The sequence below is a fragment of the Vicugna pacos genome, chromosome X (assembly GCF_048564905.1).
Source record: "Vicugna pacos chromosome X, VicPac4, whole genome shotgun sequence".
Taxonomy (NCBI): domain Eukaryota; kingdom Metazoa; phylum Chordata; class Mammalia; order Artiodactyla; family Camelidae; genus Vicugna; species Vicugna pacos.
The window spans coordinates 112,443,672-112,467,558 of record NC_133023.1 but is presented as its reverse complement, the minus strand read 5'-3'; the positions used below and the strand labels follow the sequence as shown (position 1 = coordinate 112,467,558).

Below are 23,887 nucleotides of genomic sequence, written 5' to 3'. Positions count from 1 at the left end.
TTAATGGACATTATAAGTAAATGTTAAGAGTGTCAACTCAGGCCTCATTATAAACTGCTTACCAACTTGGGCAAACATTAATGGACATTATGGGTAAGAACATTAGTGGACATTATGAGTAAATGTTAAGAGTGTCAACTCAGGCCTCATTATAAACTGCTTACCAACTTGGGTAAGTGTTTTTGACTTCTCTGAGACACATTTTCTCCTTTTAAAAATGGACCATACACATTTCTCCAAAGACATACAAATGGCAAATAAGCACACAAAGAGATGCTCAACATCATTAATCATTACAGAAATGCAAATCAAAACCAAAATAAGACACTACAAAATACCCATTAGGATAACTATTATAAAAAATGGAAAATAACAAGTGTCGGTGAGGGTGTGCATAAATTGGAATCCTTGTGTATTTCTACTGAGAATATAAAATGGTGCAGTTGCTTTGGACAAAAATCTGGCAGTTCCTTAAAAAGTTAAAAATAGAGTTACCGATGACTCAATAATTCTACTCCTAGGTAGGAATGATAACCCCAAGAGAATTGATAACATATGTCCACACAAAAATTTGCACACTAATATTTACAAGCAGCATTGTTTTGTAATAGGCAAAGAGTGGTAATACCCAAAATGTCCTTTAATTGATTAATGGATAAATAACATGCAGTACATCCATATAATAGAATATTATTTGCCAAGTGAAAAGGGATGAATTACTGATAGAAGCTGTAACATGTTTGAACTCTGAAAACAATATGCTAAGCATAATAAGCCAGTCCCAAAAGACCACATGTTGTATGATTTCATTTATATTAAATGTCCAGAATAGGCAAATTTACAGAAGTATAAATATACAGCAACATACAAAAATACAAATATATAGAAAGTTGATTAGTAGTTGCCTGGAGATGGTGGAGGGGGTAAAAGGGGACTGAAAAGTGACTGCTCATGGGTTTGAAGTTTCTTTTGGGAATGTGGAAATGTTCTGAAATTGATTGTGGCAGTGGTTGCACAACTCTGCCTATATTAGAAACTATTGAAATGTATGATTGAAGTGGGTCACTTGTGTGGTATATGAACAGTATCTTAATAATTCTCATAAAAATGGGACAAATAGTATCTATCTCATAAAATTATTGGGAGGATTAAATGAGATAATTCATATAAAGTACTTAACATAATGTCAGTACATGGTAAGCCAGCAATAAATGATAGCTCTACTAGTATACAACTGCTAACAACAACTAGTGGCAGTAGTAGAGCTACTATTAAATCACACTACATATTATTATAACAATATAACTAGTAGTAGTAGTAGTAGAGATATTGTTAAATAGTTATTATTTTATTTAGAGTTATAACACATATATAGTTACTATTATTGTTGCTGTTGTTATTATTAAAATGTCTCTAGTAGCCTAATAGCTTTTTTGACGATATAATTTTGGGCCTAGATAAATTATCATACTCAGTATGCCATAATAAAAATAACAATAACTTTGGAGTCAAGATAAATCTGATTGAAATCCTATTTTTACCACTTATTAAATATGTAGCCTCAGAAAAGTTATTTCATCTGTATGAGGCCGAGTTTCCTCACATGCGAAATGGTTCAACAATACCTACTACTACTTTGGGCTCTTATGAGGAATAAATAAGAGAGTTTATGCATAAATGCCCATTGTAGCGGCTATAAATAGTAAACTCTCAAATAATTTTGTTTTGATATGTGTAAAATCATGGTATTGGCATTAATGAAAGTGTGATGAAACACCTTCAAGCTTATATTAATATCCCAATGAGACATAAATTTCATCAGTGCCCCCAAAATAGCAACATATGGGATAGAGTTCTGGTCTACAATCATGTTGTTCCTAAGATATTCATAATAAACTTGTTACATTACAGATAAATCATTAGTGAAGTGTTAACTTTTTCTTTTCATTTTCAAGAGTCTCAAAGCAAGTATGACTAAATTATATAAACTTACACAAAGTAAGTAAACCAGTCACAGTTTCAAGCATTAATATGGTAACCAACTCTTAGGGAAAAGGCTTAGCCCATAATTTCCAAAGTTGTACCTAATACACATGTTGTACAATCTAGGCAATAGAATGGTTTGCAGTTTGGGGTAGTCCATGCTAAGTTTGTACATGTTATGCTGCAAAAAATAGATCTTTTGGAAACAGCTCACTAACCCTAGAATATCTACAAGGGACAGTGAATGCTGCCATGAACCAGCTCCAATTACATGTGCCAAGAATGCTGAGTGAACTCAGGATACCCTTCTTCTTCCTCTCCAAAGTCTTTACTTTTTCAAGATTAAATGACGATTTTCAAGGAGTTATTTCAAGCTAAAAGCATAGGAGGAGCACACAAAAGCAAAAAAAAAAATTAAATCCCCTGCTATGGCCATTATACACTCGACGCATATACTAAGACATGATCCGAGCTAATGAAATGATCATGTATTGCTATTCGTATTGGTATTAATTACAGCTTGACATTTTAACTCAGTCGGTGACTTGCTTTGGTTTATTTGTTCTATGACAACTAGAAAGACTTGGCTTAATTTTGCTAAACTGAGGAGACTTGGGGATATCATAAGTTGCCATTTTTAGTATTTGCCATATTGAAGAAATGGTGGACAATTTATTATTTCCAAAGGTTTTATCTTTGGCAATTTTAAATTGTTTTCAAATAAATTTAGCATTTAATTGAAGTTATACAAATTTGTCATTACATTAAGTTAAAGTCAAAGACTGTAGAACTGTTAATTTATGAGGTCTTGCCACAAAAAAGTCACACTCCCTTTTCTCATCTCTGTTTTGGCAGCTATCATATTACATTATAATTCTGCTTACACATCTGTCTTCCCCACTAGACTGAGAAACATCTTAAGGCCAAGGACCTCGTTTTATTCACTCCTATATCCCCAAGAGCTAACACAGTGTTTGTCATCCACTAAGAAGTCAAAAAATGTTTTTAGGTAAATTGAGTTTAAAAAATGATAGATTTGGTTGCACAGCTAATTTCCTAATTCAGGGTTAAATTAGTTATTAATTTTTGTGTTGTAGTCCTGAGTTTTGCATTAAATATTATATTTTGCCTTATTCTCTTATAGTCTTTTACAGTGGTCTCTCGGGGGACCGAGTATAATTTTCAGTAGAAACTGACATGCAGGTGAAATCGATTTCTGACAAAGATTAACACACCTTATATACACAGAGAAACTTTGAGCCAGTAGCACCTAACACAGTCATGAAATATGAATTTAAACAGCCTGTAAAAATAAAATAAATTCTGAATGAGAAGAGAAGGGAAATGAAGAGAATCTTTCATACCGGGTCAGATTCATCTGGTATTCAATTAGCTTGGACTATTTCACTGGTTTGAGTTTTTCTTATATGATTTAGGCACCCAGGCTTTCTTTTTGACTCTTTGACACAAAAAGAGAAGTAAATGGTGTTTATTTTCTGCACAACACTGACTGGTAATTTAAGTCTTAGGAAACCTCCAGGAAAAATAGTTAACATCATCAAAGAGAAGAACAGGGCATATTTTCAAATTCACCTTTAATTGAAATTAAATGTCAGATCTCAAATCTTTTCACCCATGTTTGTTCGTGGCTGTTTCAAAGTTTCTAGAAGTCTGCTACAGTTTGTAAAGCATGCATTTGGGTTCCTTAAAAAAGCAGTGTCCAAAAGAAGCGGCCTACCTTGCATCAACACATTTCAAGTGGGGCATATGTCATTATGATGGCTTAATAATTTGGTGTTAAAGTACAATATAAATTAATATACTGTGATGCAGTGTTATTTTTCTTATAAAAATTATTGAAAATATATTCCTTTTCAACTGCCAAAATCATAATTAGCCCTGGTATAGCAAAGGTTTATTCACCAAATTTAAATCTAAATTTACCTCCAGAGGGAGAAAAGAAATGGCAGATAACAAGACCAAATTAGATTTGTTGTGAGTGTTTGGTACATTACTTTTATCTTTATATTTTACACATTACCACAGGCAGCTTTAGCTGAATAGGCTTACTTTGTGAGAGCAATAGTTTTAATACTATTTCGTTAAGAACATGTTTAACATCTCAAAATATATAGTTATTTGGTTAAGATTAATCTTCTTTCAGCATTACAATGTGAACACAATTTAGCAACAACCAAACTGTCATCACTATGTCAGCAAAAAGTATGTAAATTTCCAGAATCTTGTGGATGACTAATGGATTACACTATAGCAGAAAGTCAAGATGTTTATTTTCCTCTAGAGACACAACAAAACATCTGTACTGATGCCGGCTCCATGCACTAAAATGTATTCATTTCTACTAAAATGTTTAATTTACTGGATTGCCTTTACAAATATGCAGAACTGAGACCTGAGTGTAACTCTTAAACAAATACATAAATAATTATTCCAGACCATGTTTTCTAAAACTACCTTGAAGCTTGTACACAAATATTTCTTACAATATTTCTAATTTTGCATACAATGCCTGCGTGGGATTCTTATTCATGAGGAAAATGGAATTAAAGATGTTCTAGGGAAAATTAATGTTTGTTCTGGGTATCTATTGTTTAACAAACACCTAGCTTTGTGGCTAATGACAACCATTTTACTTTGCTTATGAATTTTTGGGTCAGAAATCTGAGAAGAGTTCAGCTCAATGGTTTGCCTCTGACCTACATGGCATACATAAGTCAGGGCAGCTGGGGCTGGAGGGTCCACTTCCAACATGGCTTCTATATTCATGTGTCCGGTGCCTGGCTGCTTTATTGGCCTCTCTTCCTCCACATGGAGTCTCATCCTCTAGGGCCTCTACATGCAGCTTGAGTTTCTCACAGCATGGTAGTTTCAGACCAGACCAAGAGACACGAAGAGATGTTACAAGATTTCTTTTGACACAGCCTCTAATATCTCAGAATATCATTTCTGCAGTACTCTATTGGTCAAATATATCCCTAACGCCAGTCCAGTTTCAAGAGGAGGGGGATGAGGAACTATGTTTAAATGGTAGGAATAGGAAAAAAAAACTGTGGCTAACTTTAATCTACTACAATGTTGTCTCAGATTTTTAAATATTGAGATTTGGGAAAACTGAACTTGGTAATGTACTTAGTCATTTGGCTTGGATTGTTGTATTTTTTGGTAGTTCTGGTTTTAGTTCTAGTTTAAGGATGTCTAAAGCTACATGTGCTTTATAAACTTTTAAAAATGAACGAAAACAATTTTCAGAAGTTTTCATGACCTGACTGAATTCTGAATGTTTTCAAGATATAGACAGAGATGTCCAATCACGCCAGTTATCTGTCTCTAGCTCTTTTTTATGCCTGGGGTTTCTAAACCTTCATCATTCTGACTGCAGAGCCCCCATCAACACTAAAGAGTTCTCTGACATTTATAGTGCTCCTAACATCACTTCAGTATTGAGGCATAAGAGTAAATTACAAAATGACTTCCAGTTGTGAATAAATGTACTAAATAAATCTGTGGAAAAGTTAAAATCACTTAAAATTAACCAGCCATGTGCTCCTTGAAATGCCAAAGATCTTATTTAACTGATTTTGTTTTTCTTTCTCTGAATTACACGGTTGATTTAGCATCTTGGAGAAACAGCCTTTCTAGAATGAAAAATGGGCAGGTCTCCATGTTTCTGTCAATAAAGTTGTTTCCAAATTGTGTAACAAACTAAAAACTGAAAAGTTCAGCTTTGCATCTAATGTAAATTGTAAGCAAATTGCCTTAGTAATTTTACAGGGTAATGCTGGTGAGTTATTTTGGCATATATACCTATGTTGGAATATATATTTATACAAAGCACACATCTCAGAGATTTCCTGAATAGCACACACAAGTGTGACACCCAGTGAACCTGAATGAATTTTACTCCCTACAAGGGTCTCCCTCCTTGCTTTAGAACAATATTCCTCAAACTCTTCTGCTGAAGTTTTCTTAATGGCAGAGGAGAATGAAGACATATCCACCCAGGGGACACAAACACAAAAGTTAGTTCTGTTTTATTTGAAATAGTTGTGTGAATTTTTCTTTCTACTTCTCAATTTATGTTTTCATATAAAAATAACTTATCCACTTGAATCTCCATGAAAACAAATGATATGAGATTATCTTACGGCTTCATGTAACTCCTGGCAAACCACAGAATACCCTTGAAGTATTTTTATACCAGTGTGAATGGAAAGATGTAAGTAAAACTTACTGAGGGAGTGTCAGCACATCTAGATTTGGTTTTAACAAAATGTGATGACTCTGCATAATAATATACAAGGCGTGGGGGGAGAGCCAGAGTCTAATAGTTCAACATTATCTACAAAATATTCACCATTTCCATAGCCTACTCCTGACAACATGTTTATTATTTTCTCTTCTTTTTGTTTTAAAATACTTAACTCTGGTCCTCAAACTGCTAGGCTGCATTAAATATAATGTGCTATATTTCATTTTAGAAAAATGACCAAGCTCTTAGGAATGTAATTTTCCCTCACCTATTTTCAAGACAGAAATAAGCCTCTAACAATCCAAGGTGGATTGAAAAGATCAAAAGTTGAGTCAAAAACTACCAAAGTTAGTGAAATATTGATGCCAATTCATCTTCCCTCACTATATAATTGGTACGTATCACTATGGTCACATACTTCAATAAGTCATATGCCCCAAGTAAGTCAAATACATTCCTAGCATATTTACTCAGTTCTCTTGTTTAGAATTGAAGAAATTATTAGAATTGAAGAATAGAATAAAACCTAAGATAGACTAAAGATCACAGGTATTAAAGGCCATTGTTTGAAAGAGACACTAGCAGGCCTCTGAGTTTCAAGCTTACAGTTCTTGAAATATAAAGTTAGTGGTAGGAGACTCAAAAAGGAGGCTCAAAACCTTGTGTCCTTATTTGAGTCTGTAAAAAGACAAGAGCACCCATAAATCAACTTACTTTTTCCAACACCATATGATTCATAAATATTCAGGATCTCAACCTAAAAAAAAGTTTTAAATAGCCCTGGGTTGTGCCATTGGAAGTCATATTACCAAATCATTTTGAAGGCTGTACTGAGGGGCTATTTTATTTTAAAAAGTGCTTGTTCAGCATGAGTTAATGCTCTCTAAATACAAATTTGGGGCTGACAAGCATGGGAAGTTTTCTGTACCAATCACTAATGCATGACACCTATGAATCTATCAATCACAGACTTAAAAAGCTCTGTCCTACAGCACACTTCATACCCAGTGTAACCAATTAGTATTACCATTCCTTGATGCAATACAAATTCATTTCCTTAAACTGCTATTGCACTAAACTCCAAGGTTATAAATGAGCAGGCACAAATTGATTTGCATGTAATAACAGTAGCAATAAACCTTTCCTGGTTCATGCAATTTTTCCCATCTGCTAACAGAGAGTAAGTTTAGGATCTATTATTCCTGGAAGGAGACTTACCCAGCTGGACATCTATAACACTTGGCTGATTCTCCATGGGGAACAATGGCTTGGGAGGCTTGTCTGTGAGTAAAGCTAGAAGAGAAAATGAAAAAAGGTAATAGAAAAATTGAGATTAAATTACAGGATGAGAAAGATTCTATGGTGTATGATATTTAACGTTTGTAGACTTGATACTGTGTAAACGTTTATTAGACAGTGTTCCTACTTGAGTAGTTACTATACCCATACAATACCCATTCTCCAGCACATTTAGAGCAGCATTAATTCACTGTAAATAGGTCATTTTGACAGCTACACTTGCCAACAAGATCAAACAAATGGTCTATTTTGAGTTGTTGTATAAGCTTGTGAGTGTGAAGAAATATAGATTTTAAAAGTATAATCATATAAATGTTAAATCTTCATTCCTACTTTGTGGTACTAAATGTTCTTAATGAAACTGCTAGTGGGTTGAAACTTCTGCACCTCTGAATCATACCTCATTCCCCACCTCAACCTCTAAAACAATATGATAAAACACTGGGACATTTAGTAGCATAATTGATCAAAAAAACTGATTGAACATCTTCTGTCCACTAAATCTTGTGCTAAGTATTAAGGGAGAAGAAAGTAAAGTTTTTATCTTTGCCTTCAATTTACATTCTAGGAATATGAACACAGAATCAGAACATCAAAATAAAGAGATAATAGAACAAAGAAAACAGTCTAGTAAAAAAAATGTAGCATTTGAGTTATAAGGTTATATATATGGTAAAGGAATGGAGAAAGGAGAGGTCAGTATTTGCTGGCAGGGTTGGGGAAAGTTTCTGAAGGATATGGGTCTCCACACAGACTTTAAGGAATGGAGAAGTTTTGGAATGGCAGAATAAGGAAGAAGAATGGCAGGAAAAACTAATAACACAAATTGAGAAACACAGGTAGAACTTAGCAAGCATACTGTAACTAGAGTAGAATAATCTGGTAAGAAGGAATTGGGTGGGTGGGGTAAAAGCAAGTCACTCATGATGTGGAGTGACTGGAAATAACAGGAGATAGACAGGACAGAGCTTGATTCTGGAAGATCCTGAGAAACATGCAGAGGAATTTGGACACGATGTAGTAGACCAGAAGGCCATTGTAGACTTTTGGAACAACAGTAACAAAAGACTCAAGGGAAGTACTGTCTAAAGATGATTGGCTTGATATATAGAATGTAGAATGGGCTGGAAAAGAACAAAACAAGCTAAGAGTATGAGGTAACAATGCTGCAGTGAGAGGATGAGCAGTCAGAGTGGTAAAGTCTGGGGAAAGTTTTTTTTAAAGGAGGCAAACTTAAGAGGCCTTTAGAAAAAAGAAATGTGAGGACTTGGCACAAATACAAAATGCTTTATGCCAAATCTTATATCAAGCTATTATTTATATCCTGAGTTCCTTTTAATTGTTCCCGTATTTTTTTTATTGAAGTATAGTTGGTTTACGATGTGTTGATTTCTGGTGTACAGCATAGTGATTCAGTTATACATATATATTCCTTTTTATACTCTTTTTCATTATAGGCTATTACAAGCTATTGAATATAGTCCCCTGTGCTATACAGTAGGACCTTGCTGCTTATCTATTTCATATATAGTAGTCAACTATCCAACTGGACTATTACCTATTAAGGGGAAATGTTTTATTCTTCTTTGTAATTCACAAGAGACAAAGAATAGAGCTGGGTAATTAGAGATAATCATTAAACCATGGTTAATTGATTGGCTTAGGAATTCCCTGACAACACGAGAGAAGTTCATTTCATATTGCAAAGATATTTAGAGGAAGAGAGAAACTTAAATTAATCAAAAGATAGGTAAGATTAGGGAAATATACAAATTTGGCAAGATTCCCAAAATAATTTTTCATAACAAACAAATGAACCAGAAAAGAGCTTTACATAACATTAGCTTAATCTTCCTGATATCCAAACTGCTAAGGGAAAATTTTTCGTGAATTGTTCTCATTTTTCCAACAAATCTTTATTGATGGCCTGCAAGACATCTTGTTTTTATGGAATTGAATAGTACATTTTTCTAAGTTGATTTTGGCAAAATATAGACAAACATACAAATACAATATCTATAGTCTCCATTTCTTCAATATTTCAGTTACTCTTCATCTTACATTTAAATATTATGTGAAATATAAAGGATATATTTTAAACAAAATTTAAATATTTGTATTCAAAATCCAGTCACAGGTCAATTTTATTATTTGCTATTGTTTGTAATAGCAAAATACTGAAAACAACCAAATTATCTATCAGTAGGAGACTGGTTAAATAATACTATGTTATTTCCATATAATGATGTACTACAACGCACAGTTTAAAAGAATTAGGCAAACCTGTGTATCTATTATAAAAATATCTCCAAGATAGAGTATTCAATGCAAAGTAGTGTTCCAAACAGAGTGCACAGTATACTATCCTTTGTGTAGAATACATATGTGTGTGTGTGTGTTTGTGCGCACACATGTATATATAAACTTGTTTGTGTAAGTATGGCATAATTCTGAATTAATACATGTGAAACTTGTAACAGTGATTTCCTCTAAGGAGAGGAACTGGGTGGCTGAGGAATAGTAGAGTGTGAGGTGGGAGAAGGGTGGTATGGACAGGCAGAGGAAGATTCCATTTTCACTGTATACCTTTTATACATTTTGAATAACATGCTTATATTGTGTACTCAAAACATGAATAATTTTATTATTTAATTTTAATTAATTAAAGTCCAGCCACCTATATTTTATTTATAAAATAATCATTTTGGTTACTTTGTAGAACCACTGTCAATTTGCCTTACACATCGATATTATAGACACTTAGATTTCTGGAAACTGTTCTTAGTCTTATTTTCAAATATGTCCTGCCTCCAAATGAATTAATTGGGATGTGATGGGTGGGAAGTGACTGTAAGTAATGTTTATAATGCTCAAAGAGAAATATCTTGTCCTACTTTCATCAGGATATGAATTTGAAGACATTGTAGCCCCCCATCCTTATCTCCTGCCATGGATAATGGATATATTTACTCTAATTTTATTATTGTTAAATGTCAATTACTGAAGTGATATTTATTAGTGTTGATGATAATTTTAAGTGCCTTACATTTTCAGGTGGTTCATAATTGTCAAAGTGCTTTTAGATACATTAGTTCATGTGATCTACACAATGACCTTGGAAGGTAAGGAAGATGGTTACAATTATGGCCACCTTAGAGATGAAGCTAAATGAAGCGTACATTGTCTCATTTGGTGCCCCCTTGTGACCAAAAGCCCCCATAGGCAGAATGGATAGGAAGACAGATAAAAGCTGTAGGCAGAAAATGGGTAAAAACGATCAGTACTGAATCAATGGTTTTAGTGTCTTTGACTACACACTAATTAACTATGCTTAGGTTGCCAGGCCAGTGGGAGTGGCTTTGTGGCAAACAGCCAGCTGAAACATGATTTCTGTAGGACATTCCATGCACATACATTTTTTTCTCCCAAAGCCATGAATGAAAGAGGATGAACTTGCACTTTAGATCCTAACACATCTGAGTGGGATGTATGGGCGTGGAGCCTCATTAAATTCCAATATCGTGTCTAGGTCCGAGAATTGCTAAGAAGTGCAGAACATTTGTGATGATAAAGCAGCAACTGCAGCAGTTCATCTGGATCCTGACCACCAGCCCATAGACAAATCTATCAGCGCCCAGCATAATTATAGCATTTGCAGATTAGCTAGAGCACATGCTGCCATGAGCTCATTTCTTTCTTCTTCTTCCTTTTTTAAAATCTCATCTAAAATGCACAGTTACTGTTTGGGAAATGAAGGGGAGAACTGTTGATACCAGACCCCATGAACAACACAGTGGAGATTTACAATTTTATTAGAAAAGTTATCATGGACCTCTAGAGGGACTAATTGGGGTCTGAGCTAGTCTTTGAATTTGCTGCTCCAGCTTCATGCTTTGATTGAAAGAATGGGAGCTTGGGATGCAGTTTGGTACTAACATTTTAGTCCACAATTCCTCCCTTGCATTTCCCTCTGTAGCTGCTTATGTTTAATTATCCTTAAATATAATTGCTCTACTGAGTATGCCATGACATTAGTCTTAACGTGCTAGTGAAGCTACTACTGTTACTGCCTGCTTCTTCCTAAAGCTAGGTTTTATATGTTCGACACTAACTTTCCATAGAAGAATGTGCAAATTAGCTTTTTTTCTATTAAAGGGAAAAGTTGTATCCACCTGCAGAAACAGATCAATTGGTTTGACTGAAATGATTGGTCCATTTCCATGAACTGAGTATAAGAACTCAGTAGAATTAATTGTTTGATTAAATAAATTAATTTACTTGACTATAAGACTAAGTGTTAAAAACTGTCATTACAAGTTTCATCGTCCTTTTTTGTTGTTGATTTCTGTTTAATTAGACTTGCCAGAGAGCCAAGTAGTAGGGACAGGAAGGACAGCTTGATGCAAGAACACTAAGTGTATGAACCCACTAGAATCATAAAGTGACTCTCTAATTTCTATGAATGAAGCCACTATGAACTGTGTATGTTAAGGTCAATGAAATGGATCTGTCCAAATCCATTCAACACACTAGCACTGAAGTCGCATTCCAAAATCACTATTTTCATCACAACATTTAACCATATAGAATCTACCAATGTCTCCTAAATAAGAGGATAAAATCTGAACCTGTAAGCTATGAACATAAAGGCAACTACAATGTAGACTTAAAAAACAATAGCAACAACAAAAACAACAACAAAAAACAAACCAACCCTTCCGGCCTCTTAACTACTCTTCTACTTTATCTCTGCTTTGTTTGGCCAAGTTACTTTCCTTATCTGCCCTATTAATACATTGCATTAATTTCAAACCCTGCATCTTGGCTTAAACACTTTCCCTAAACTTGGAGACAAATAATAATAGCTATCAGAGTTCTCATTTATTTAGAATCTGCTCTGTGCTAGTCACTGTTCTAAGGCATTTTATGTTACATTCTACAGATAACTTTTCCAAAGTCAAGGAGCTCTGGACTTGTAAAACAGGGATCTGAAATGAGTTCTGCTTGATCTTACCATGCCTGTGATGCCTAAGATCTTCCCTTTCCTTTTTATCATCCCAAGTCCTATCTATCTGCCAAAAGTCAGTTTAAGTCCTACACCCTCCAGAAAGCCTTCCGCATTTGGTTCATGGTATACACTGCTTTGAATACAATGTAAACCTCACCTTACATGGGTATATCTAGTCTCCCTAACCAGATTTGGAAGCTCCTAGATAAGAATCATGTCTCACATTACCCAGCAATTAAGGTAGTGTCTGACACTGTGGAACAAATAAACACAATCTCCAAGTTATTTTCCCACAGTATTCTTTCTCCAAAAGTGGGTGCTTCCCATAGGGTTCTTAGGTTACAATGAACAGAAACTAATTTAAGCAAAAAGGGAACTTATCAGAAGGGTATCTCAAGGATGAACAGGATGTCTGAGGAACTAAGTTTAGATACAGGAAAGAAACCAGATCAGGTCTAGATGCACAGGCAAAAGGCACTACACAACAATTTCATCTTGATCTCATCACTGGATTGAATTCATTCCAACTGTGTTTTTCTTTTTAAATGCTTTGCTTTGTCATGTTGTGTCTTGTTTTTTGTCCTTGGGTCACTTTGTTCAAGATTCAAAATCCCAGGAAAGAGAGGCTGAATGGACAAGTTTTTAACTCCAGACCTTGGTCAAGACGGCATGCACACCTTGAGTAAAAGAAGAATCCCCCCAAAGCAAGATTTCTCAACCTCAGCAATATTAACGTTCAGTGCCAGACAATTCTCTGTTGTAGATGGCTGTCTTGTGCATCGTAAGTTGTTTAACAGCATCCCTGGCGTCCGCCTGCTAATTACAGTAGCCCTCTCCTCCAGTTGTAAAAAACCAAAAATGTCTCCGGACATTGGCAAATGCCCCTGGGGAGCTAAATCACCCCAGGCTGAGAACCACTGTCTTGCAGGAAACTTAGGTTCTCTGATGTCCTGAGGGAATTGAAGATCTTGGAAAAGGAGACTTGGGAATAGTCTTCATGTGGGAAAAGAAAATGGAGGTCCTTACTAAGCACATTCAGTCGAGGGAGAGCCAGGGATCTTGTTAATATCTTTAATGGTTTCCTGTAATCATGAAGGGAGACTGGTCAAGCCTAGCCAAAGTAGTTAACTAGTTTCAAGATTTCATAAATTGATAAAAATGAATCCAGAAATTGCTGCGTTCTGGAAACATCATAAGCACTAGTATTCCTTAGAAAGGAACATCTTTTTTTGAATTAACTTCATAGACTTCCTAATTCTGAATTATGATGCACATATTTTACTGACTACTTAATGATTATAAAGTCCCATATGTTGTAAATACGTCATGTCTAGAATTACTAGGCTGAGAATCCCCTGATCTAGGTGATCATCCAGGAAAAATAAATAATAAATATTATTTAATACCATCTTTAATCCTCCAAATTTATAAACCCAAAAAGGACCAGTCTTAAATATAATATATCCCCTTTGCCCTAAGCTTCCTTGTTTTATGTACCCTACTTCAAAAGAGTTTCTTCTCCAGCCTGCTTTTAAGCACCCAATGTTCTCTCTCTCTAATCAAATCTGGCTGCAAAGAACTCTGCGATTTAAACCTTGGTATGAACTGAAGACATCTGAACCTCTTCTCGTAAGGCTAGTTGCTTTCAAAGGATGTCTCAAAATGTGAAATAATAGGCTTTATTACTTAGGAGGCAGTTAAACAGCAGGCACATAATTGGCCTCGGGACCCTCCACTGACCACCTGTCTTCACACCGGTGTTGGTCAACAAATAGGGACGTTACTGAAGACAGATAAAGTTATTTTCCTCAAGATTCCAAACAGCATTGTTATGAGTGATTTCTCCACTTAAAAACATCTGAGGAAAGAGTTCCCTGGCATGTTTTAAATTAAGAAGTACATCACTGTCCATTAAAAGTCAAGCCTTGTTTTCACTTCAGCCTGTTACTACCTCCATCAACAAAACACTGTAACAATTAATTTCTTGTAAATATTTACTCCACCAAAACTCTAATATTCTCTGCCTTTTTTAAAACAGGAGTGGCAGACTGACATATATTGTTTATCTATTAACTCTGTCCACAGAGAATATGTATTTTGTAGGTGCTCCAGCTGTAGTAGAAAGGCTGTGATGGGGTCAAGAAAAAAAATAAAGCCAGTGATTCCAAGAGTCATTCAGAGATTTGTTTCAAACCATTGGTGGCTCGACCTTCAGAGATTTTGTTATGCATCTCCCACACTTCCCTACTCCTGACTAAGAATAATTTCCTTTAGTAAGTCACTATCACTGATGGTGGTGGCTCATGTTCCTTATGTGAAGATAAAATTCTTGAGAACCAGAGTCAAACAGACAGGAGGTCATATTCATAGGATTCAATTGCTTTTAAAACAAACACATTCTAGTTGCATTAAAAATACTCCTGCCATCATTTGAAGCCATTCTAAGTATGCGTCTTTATTTAGCATATAACTTAAAGTCAGGTATTTCCTTTGAAGCAATAGGTGATTCTTTAACAGGGAGATGCTGAGTTGCTAGGGAAGTGACGGGCAACCCACCTGGCCATTGCCCCTGCACAGGTCAGGCCCCCTAGCAACTTCTCTGGGCATCTGACTCAAAGACTGGGTCCTGCCTTGCAATTCAGTGGATGTGCCTTGAGGGTTGTGAATGGTCTGGGCTGCTGTGAAGTGCCCTGAGGTGCCCTCTCCTCTAGATTCCATATTTATTTCCACTAATATTTGAGTTTTAAGCAATGCATGAGCTCTCGAAAGGCGTGACCATAAAAGCAGGGCAATTTCTTCTCAATGCCATTTGACACAGGGCCCTTCTCTGGAGAGAACAATGTTTATTCAGCACAAATCTGCTCAGACATAAAACAACTTCTTCAAACTTGAAAAGAAAACAACCTTGGGGAAAATAGAAACTTAAACAGAAGTTGTGATGGTATTTTTTTTTCTTCACAGAGCATGCTTTTTCTTCAATCTTGCCTTTTTCCCCTCAAGAAAGATTTTGCCTTCTCTCTCAAAAATAGTACTCCCTGGACCCTTATATTGTTGATGTCTGACACATTCCAAATGTGATTACTATCAAAGAAATCACGTAAGATAGTGTACTACTGAGTTCCACACATAACCTGGGATATGGTTAGGACCAAAGTAATGGGAAGTTACACATAGAAGATAGATTGATTTTAATTTGGGGGGTTTTATTGACAGATAATTGACATATAACGTTGTGTGCGTTTACAGTATACAGTGTGTTGATTTGATACACTTATATATTGCAATACAATTACCACCATGTAGTTAAATAATACTTCTATCACATCCCATAATTATCATTTCTTTTTTTTGTGGTGAGAACATTTAAGATCTACTCTTTTAGCAACTTTCAAGTATATATTACAGTATTATTCATTATAATCACAATACTGTGTATTAGATCCCCACAATTTATTCATCTTCTAACTTGAAGTTTATACTCTTTGACCAGTATCGCCCCATTTTCCCCACTCTCCAGCCCCTGGTAACCACCATTCTAGTCTCTTTCTGTGAGTTTGGATTTTTGGGGGGGGTTTCATATATAAGTGATATCACACAGTATTTGTCTTTATCTGACTTATTTCACTTAGCAAAATGCCCTCCAAGTTCATCCACGTGGTCACAAATGGCAGGATTTCCATCTTTCTCACAGCTGAATAGTATTCCATTGTGCATATATAGATGTATAGATATATACGCCATATCTTTATGAGATAGATCAATTTTTAATTTACATCAAGATCCTCATTTGATTCTGTCAGATTCTAGAAATTTGGCCCTGATAGTAATGCTTAAGAATATAATAAGATACTACAGGATAGATAATTTTACAGCTAGACAAACTCTTATTTAACTCATCTGGCTATTCTGACAGATGATTAAACTGAAAGGCAGAAAAGGAAGGGATTTGCTGAATGTCATATTGCAAGTTGGTGATAAAGCAGAAGACCAAAACCCATGTTTCCTGAATTAAAGATCAATATTCTTGCCACTGCACCATGGCTTAACATTGATTAAGCATGCATTTCATGCCAAGCTCTTTTACATTCATTCCCTCATTAAATCCTTACAACAATACATGAAGTAGGTCCTAATATTGTCAACATTTGACAGATGAGAAAATTGCGGCTCAGTGAGATAAAGTGACTTGCCTCAAGTCATATTGCTGATAAATACATTATGGATCCAGGATTCAACCTAAGGCTATTTGACTGTTGAATCTGAGCTAATAGCTGCTATGAGCTATTACCACTCTTCCTTGTTTTTTTTTAAACACCTTTATTGTGGTATGATTCCTGTACAGTAAACTACACATATTTCAGATATACAATTTGATAAATTTTGATAGATGTATACACCAATGAAACCACTGCCACAATCAAGATAGCTAACATTTCCATTACTCCCAAAGAGGTGCAAATTTAAAATTCCCAATTTATCCCTTCCCATCCCCTTTACCCCCTGGTAACCATAGGTTTGTTCTCTATGTCTGTGAGTCTGTTTTTGTTTTGTAGATAAGTTCATCTGTGTCCTTTTTTAAGATTCCACATATAAGTGATTTATGGTATTTTTTCTTTCTCTTTCTGACTTACTTCACTTAGAGTGACAATCTCCACTCTTCCTTATTTTTTAAGACTCTTTCTCCTTCATTCAAAACATATCCTATTTACTGTTTCCATATAAGCATCTCAAAAACAGTTATTTTATTGAATTGATGGAGTTTGGGGAAAATTGACTGAATACCTTTAGCTGTGTATACACAATTCTACAGGTCAAAGAGTAGGACAAAAATTCAATCTTGGATTATTTGGTGTCATTCATTCTTTCAATCAGTTAACAAATGTTTATAGTCCTTCTAAACAAGTTGTGTGTCTATGCTGGGTTTGGGGATGCAAAGTACAAATCTGAAGAATACATGGAGCCATATCAAAAGGGTTCATCAAGTATGAAAGACAGGCATGTACAAATGGCTGCAGTAAATGAAGAATAGAGGTAATTGCCTGTTTTAATTTGTATTGCTGTTGTAACAAGTTATCACAAATTTAGTGGTTTAAAACAACACATTTATCATTATCTCATAGTCTGGGAGGTCAGAAGTCTGACATGGATCTTACTGTACTAAAATTAAGGTGTTGGCAGGGCTGTGTCCTTTCCTGAGGTCCTAGGGGACAATTTATTTCCTTTCTTTTGCCGGCTTATAGAGGGTGACCACGTTCTTTGGTGCTTGGCCTTCTTCCAGCTTCAGAGCCAGGAATGGTAGGTTGAGTTCTTCTCACATTACATCATACCAACCTTCTTTTCTGCCTCTCTATTCTACTTTTAAGGACCCCTGTGACTACATTGGGCTCACTTGGATAATTCACGATAATTTCCCTACTTTCAAGTCAGGTGATTAGCAATCATAATTCCATTTGCAACGCTAATTTGCTTTTGCTGTATAATCTAACATAGTCCTAACAGATTATGATGTGGACATCTTGGTGGAGCCGTTATTCTGCCTACTAAAATGCCAAAACAGGTAATCAAATAAAATACAAATGGAATTTAAAGAAGAATATGACATCTTGTCTGGCATATGGAATAAGAACCTACATTGCATGTGTTGTATTTTAATAAAATGAACTTTTATTTCCTGGTCTCATTTCAGCCAAATCAGTTTGTAAATGGAGACATATTCTTTGTATTTCAAACAGAAGTCCATCAAGACAATTATTTGAGTAGACTTGGCTGGTATTGATACTATTGTTTTCAGCGTAATGATTTATTTATTTACAGCTGTCAAAATCATTCAGCATTCATAGCCTATCAATATAATATTTTGAAATATAGAAGAATAAGAAAAAGCAAAATATCACTGAAGCAATTTCAACCATGTGGATGTGCTTGTAGTCCCTAGTGAGGACTACAGCTGTGAATATTAAATAAGCAATTACTTTAGAATCAAAAGTTTCATGCCAAGAATAATTTTCTAATTCTTTTGGGAATCATTAAACATGATATGATATTTAGAACACAGTGAGAAATTGTCCGTCTAAGTGGAGAACCTTTCTAACATGCAGACTGACTTAGTTGGGGTCTGAAGTTGAAGAAAGTTATCAATCACCAGGCATTATCCCTTTACACTCCCCTTCCTGTTTGCTTTACATGTCCAGAGAATTTTTCATAATCATGATTTCATAATCATAATCATGATTAACCCATTTGTTTGCATGACAGCAAGTCACATGGATGGTCATCAAAAAACCTATAAATTGTAGGATGTTACTTTCACTTTGCAGATGAAAAAACTGAGGTTCTGGGAAGGTAAACTGCTCCCCTAAGGATACACAGCTACTAAGGGACAGAACCAGGATTTAAACTCCAATTCTGACTCCTATTCTGTAGTTTCCTAGTCTCATTTAATCCTCACAACATTCTTATGAGGTGAGTACTACTATTACGCCTGTTTTATTGTTGAGGGAATTAAGGCTCAGAGAGGTTGGGTAACTTGACCAGCTAGCAAAGGGGGCAGAACTGTTACCCACATCTATGTCTATCTGATTTTAAAGCTTGGCTCTTTCCCCCTAAAACTCTCTAGGATGAATATGTAATAGTATTTCAAACGAACTCAATCCTACCAGGAAAGTATCTGAAAACAAAGTCTTTCTGCTTTCCATTTTCATCACTGAAGTCAGAACCTGGCCCTTACAAATCCTGATTGATTTCCCACATGATGGCAACCCTCTGGGAGGTTTCCAAGCTTGTTCCCTGTCTTCCTAACACTGATGAGCACTAATTTAATTAACCAAATATAAGTTGATGACCTATGATGTTGAAATTGATTTTGAAATGAAGCCAATTATGATTGTTCACAGTTCCAAGGAGAAAATACAAGCTAGGTGATTTCAAGATGCGATTACTGAATGCAGAAGAATTGAAGATAAGAGAGAAAAATCAACTGAATTTACAAAGCACTTTCTCCTTTCAATTATTATCTCTTGGGTCCAACTGGGAGGCTAGTAGGGCAAGGACTGCTATCTCTAGAAACTGACAGATGAAATCTCAGAAATTTTTTCAAAGTAGGAACCAAGTCTCCTAAAACAGAATGCCTTGTGTTCCTGAATCAAATTCATAAACTTCCCCTCTAACTGTGGAACTTTAGAGATAGCCCCATATTTTCTGACAGGATAAGCACTTCCTCAGCTGTCATTATCACTCATTACTTAATATGATTTTGTAAAGAGATTGGACTCAGTGTTTAGAAGGAGAATCTGCATCTTTGATTAAGACGGCTTTGAATATCATAAGGCAAGCTAATGCTATGACAGGATAGTCACTTCCTGTCACTCCACACCATAGGCTTCTCTATACTGGTTTAAATGAAGCAGCTTCCAAGTATGTTCTAATTCACCTGAGGGTTGTACATACCCCCTCTCCCCATCATCCACTGATCTGAACTAATGCTTCCCTGCAGAATATTCCAGTACAGATGAAACCCAAGTGTTCAAGGCTGCTCTGGCCTTATGCCACATTGATCTGGTGCCATTGGATATTTCTATAGCAAACATGCACTTTCTCTAATAGTGTCTTTAGTCAAGAAGTGGTCTGGTCATTTGTGAGAGAACCAAAGGCTTTTCAGGAAACTTTCTTCTGTGAGGGTGGTTACCTGGGGTTACCAACCAGTTCAAACACTGTAGATCAATCTTGCTGCATTGGGTGACTCAGTGTCTACTGCTCTGCTTTTAGCCTGCCAGGTTAGTTACAAGTCTAACTGAAACCCAGACCTTCAGGATCTTTGTCTATGGGCTGATGTCCCATCAATGCTTTAGTAGGAGCCCGAGAACTGGAACTCACTAGCATATAGCCACTTAAGTCTCAGAGAGCCTAAAAGAAAGAAAAAGTACTGTCCTGCTCTTGAAGAGGGAATTTCAGTTCCTGAGACAGCAAAAGCTCCTCATCCTTGCCTGTCTTATGTGTGTCCAGACCTTGGAAATGTCTGTGATGTTCATCAGCATTGGGCTGATCTCACCCTAATTCAGAGCAGATGGCTGCTTATATGTTATGATTTTAAAAGGAAAGCCTCTTCCAACTTTCAAAAACATCTGCCACCCACTATCTAGGTCACAAACCCTGTAATATTGCTGTTGAAAGCACAGACTCTGGGTTAAGAATACCTGAGTTTGAATCTGGCTCTGCCACTTACTGTGTGACCTTAATCATGTTTCCTTTTTTTTTAAATTGAAATGAAGTATAGTTGATTTACAATGTTGTGTTAGTTTCAGGTGTACAGCAAAGTAATTCAGGTTATAAATAATATGTATATTCTTTTTCAGATTATTTTCAAACATAGGTTATTACAAGATATTGAACTTATTTACAAAACAGAAACAGACTCACAGACATAGAAAACAAACTTACGGTTATTGAAGGGGAAAGGAGGGAGGGATAATCTAGGCGTTTGGGATGAACAGATACACACTACTATATATAAAACAGATAAAAAACAAGGACCGATTGTGTAGTACAGGGGACTATACTGATCATGTTTCTTAATAACTTTGGTATTCTGTTCTGTCTAACTATGGATGGTAATTGCACCCACTCTTTAGGATTGTTATGAGGATTAAATGAGATCATGCTTCAAAAGTGCAAAGTAGAGAACTGGCTCATCGTTAGTCCTCAATCAATGTTAGCAATTATTATTAACTTACCAAATTAAGAGAACATTGAGCTATATCTATTTCTAGGGAGGGAATCAAATGTAATGTATGACTGAGACAAAGGTTGAAAGGAAAAGGGTGGGGGTACTGCAGGGAAGAAGTGGGAGTAGGGTAGACAGAACAACACAATTACCAAAGCAAGTCTCACTCACTTCAAAAATCTAATTTTCCAATACCTCAAGCCATCACAGTACTTGTGTATAGAAATCCAGATCTAAAATTCACATGGCCAACTTCTGCCCTGGTAAGGAGGTCACATTTTTCTCTAGGAGTTTAAAAAAATAACTATAATAATGTGTAAGGAAATGGATGAGCCGGCAGGTATGTTTCAATAGTACTTATGTGGATAATACACTGAACTTAAGTCAATGATTTTGTTGACTCCCCTACCCCTGCAAAATGAAAAGGAAATTGAGCTCATTGGCTGGAGTTTCAGTCTGATGTCAACTTTGCTGCAAAGCAGGTAGGCAAATTATTGGCACAAAAATGGAAGCCACTTCATCAGCTTAACGAAATATCTTCCACAGAATGGATAGAATAAAAGCAGCTCTACCCTCCATGTGGTATACTGTTTGAGACTTGGGCTGAAAAGCTCCAAAATCTCAGTTCTAATCCTGGCTCCACTAATAATTTATTATGTGACCTTAGACAATTCTGTTAACTTTTCAGTTGCTTAGTTTCCCCATCTTCAAGATGGGGATGATAATCACTTGCACAGTTTATATGGTTAATATAAGGAGCAAATGAAAGAAAAAATTATCAAAGCCCTATGAGGTTTAAAAAAGTACTCTCAAGATACAAGCTATAAAGTGGGAAATGTTCTCCTAAAGTAACAACTGCCAACAATATATCCCAGAGGTATAGCTAGCTGTTTTATGCCATTCCTAGAGGTCCCCAAGGAGGAAATCTGTAGGGCCATTTTGGTTGCTTGTTCAGTATTTTAAAAGGTTTTGTCACCATAGCATTCTATTTTATGTCTAGTATAAATTTATCTAACTGCAATGAAAAGCTACATTTACTGAAGAAAAGGGAGAAGAATCATCACCAACTGTATTTCTAGAAAATAATATATAACACTTCTATGGCACTTAGTATAAATCAGGTACTGGTCCACGGAATTAACAGGTATTAATTCATTTAATGCTTACAAAAACTCTATGATTGAGGTACACACTGTTATTATCTCTATTTTATAGATAAAAAACAGATATCAAAAAATTATGTGACTTGCTCAAGTTAACATATTTGGTAAGAAATAGAGCTGAGGTTTGAATTTAAGGAGTGTGGCTCCAGAGTCCTTGTTTAGAAGAAGCTTTAGAGAATCTTGATCATTTTGTCATTTCAACAAGCATTTACCAAACAAAATCAAAATTAGAAAGACTCTAGTCCTCCTAATACATAAATTCCCTCTAAAGAGCTCCCTCAGCATTTAGTCTTGGCTTGATAATTTCTCTGCAATAGGTTCCCTACCTCACAAGGTTGAGCATTTAAATTTTAAATAACACTCTTAAAATTTTATTCTTAGGGGGAGGCTATAGCTCAGTGGTAGAGCATGTGCTTAGCATGCACAAGGTCCTGGGTTCAATACCCAGTACCTCCATTAAAAATAAATAAATAAATAAACCTAACTTCCTCTCACCCCCCCCCAAATAAATTTTAAAGAGAACAATAATAATAATAATAAATTTTATTCTTTACATTCATCTAACATTTGTCTCTTTGCCTGTTTTGTCTGTATGTTTCTGCTCCTTAGAATAACACATAGTAAACCATACACCTTCTATATACCAATGCCTAAAATATTTGCAGACAGATTTCTTGATATCTTTCACCCTCTGCCTGTCTGAAAATCTTACCGTTTCCAGGCTAAACACTTCCAGTTCCTTCAATTGTCCATTGTCTTTTAGGTGACATGTATTCCAAAACCCTTTACCATCCTAGACATCCTTTTTTGGGCAAAATGTAATCTGTCAATAGGTCTCTTAAATAAGGCAAAATAAACTGAACACATGATTTCAAATGTCATCTAAAGTGCAGTGGAACCAATACTTCTATTGTTCTGGACCCAACTTTCCTGTGATGCAGACTAAGACTGAATTAGCATTTTTGGCAACTTAATCACACTTCTTGTACTCTTAGCCAAATAAAATCCCAAGACTGTACTTTTGCAGTTGGATTTTTGGACCTGAATGAAAAACTTTACATTTTTTTTTGATTAAATGTCATCTGGTTAGTTTCAACCCATCATTCCAAACTACTGAGATCTTTTTGAATAAGAATTATGTCCTCCAAAGAATTAACTGTCCCTCCCAACTTCCTCTCATCTGCAAATGTGATAAGTATAATTTATATGTCATCTAAGTCACTGATAAAAAAATGAAGAACAGGACAGCACCCTGAGAGAGGGCTCTCTGGTGGTCAACAACATTGATTCATTAATAAACACTTCTGAAGTACAGTGCCTACTGACTGCCCAAAGTTCCCCACTGTGCCACACTTCTCTGGCTCTGCCTCATGCTCTGAGCCATTATTCCCCAAATTGAACAAGCTGAACAATTTGTGGAGGCCAGCGCAAATGAAAATATGAGG

General features: G+C 35.7%; 1 protein-coding gene across 1 annotated transcript in view; it reads right to left on the bottom strand.

The window, feature by feature from the left end:
- The window catches only part of IL1RAPL2 (interleukin 1 receptor accessory protein like 2), a 436,774-nt gene that overhangs the window by 218,749 nt on the left and 194,138 nt on the right, over nt 1-23,887 (bottom strand). The window contains exon 4 of the mRNA XM_072956493.1: nt 7,472-7,546. Coding sequence (XP_072812594.1) covers nt 7,472-7,546 — 75 coding nt within the window. The remainder of the gene's footprint in view (nt 1-7,471; nt 7,547-23,887) is intronic.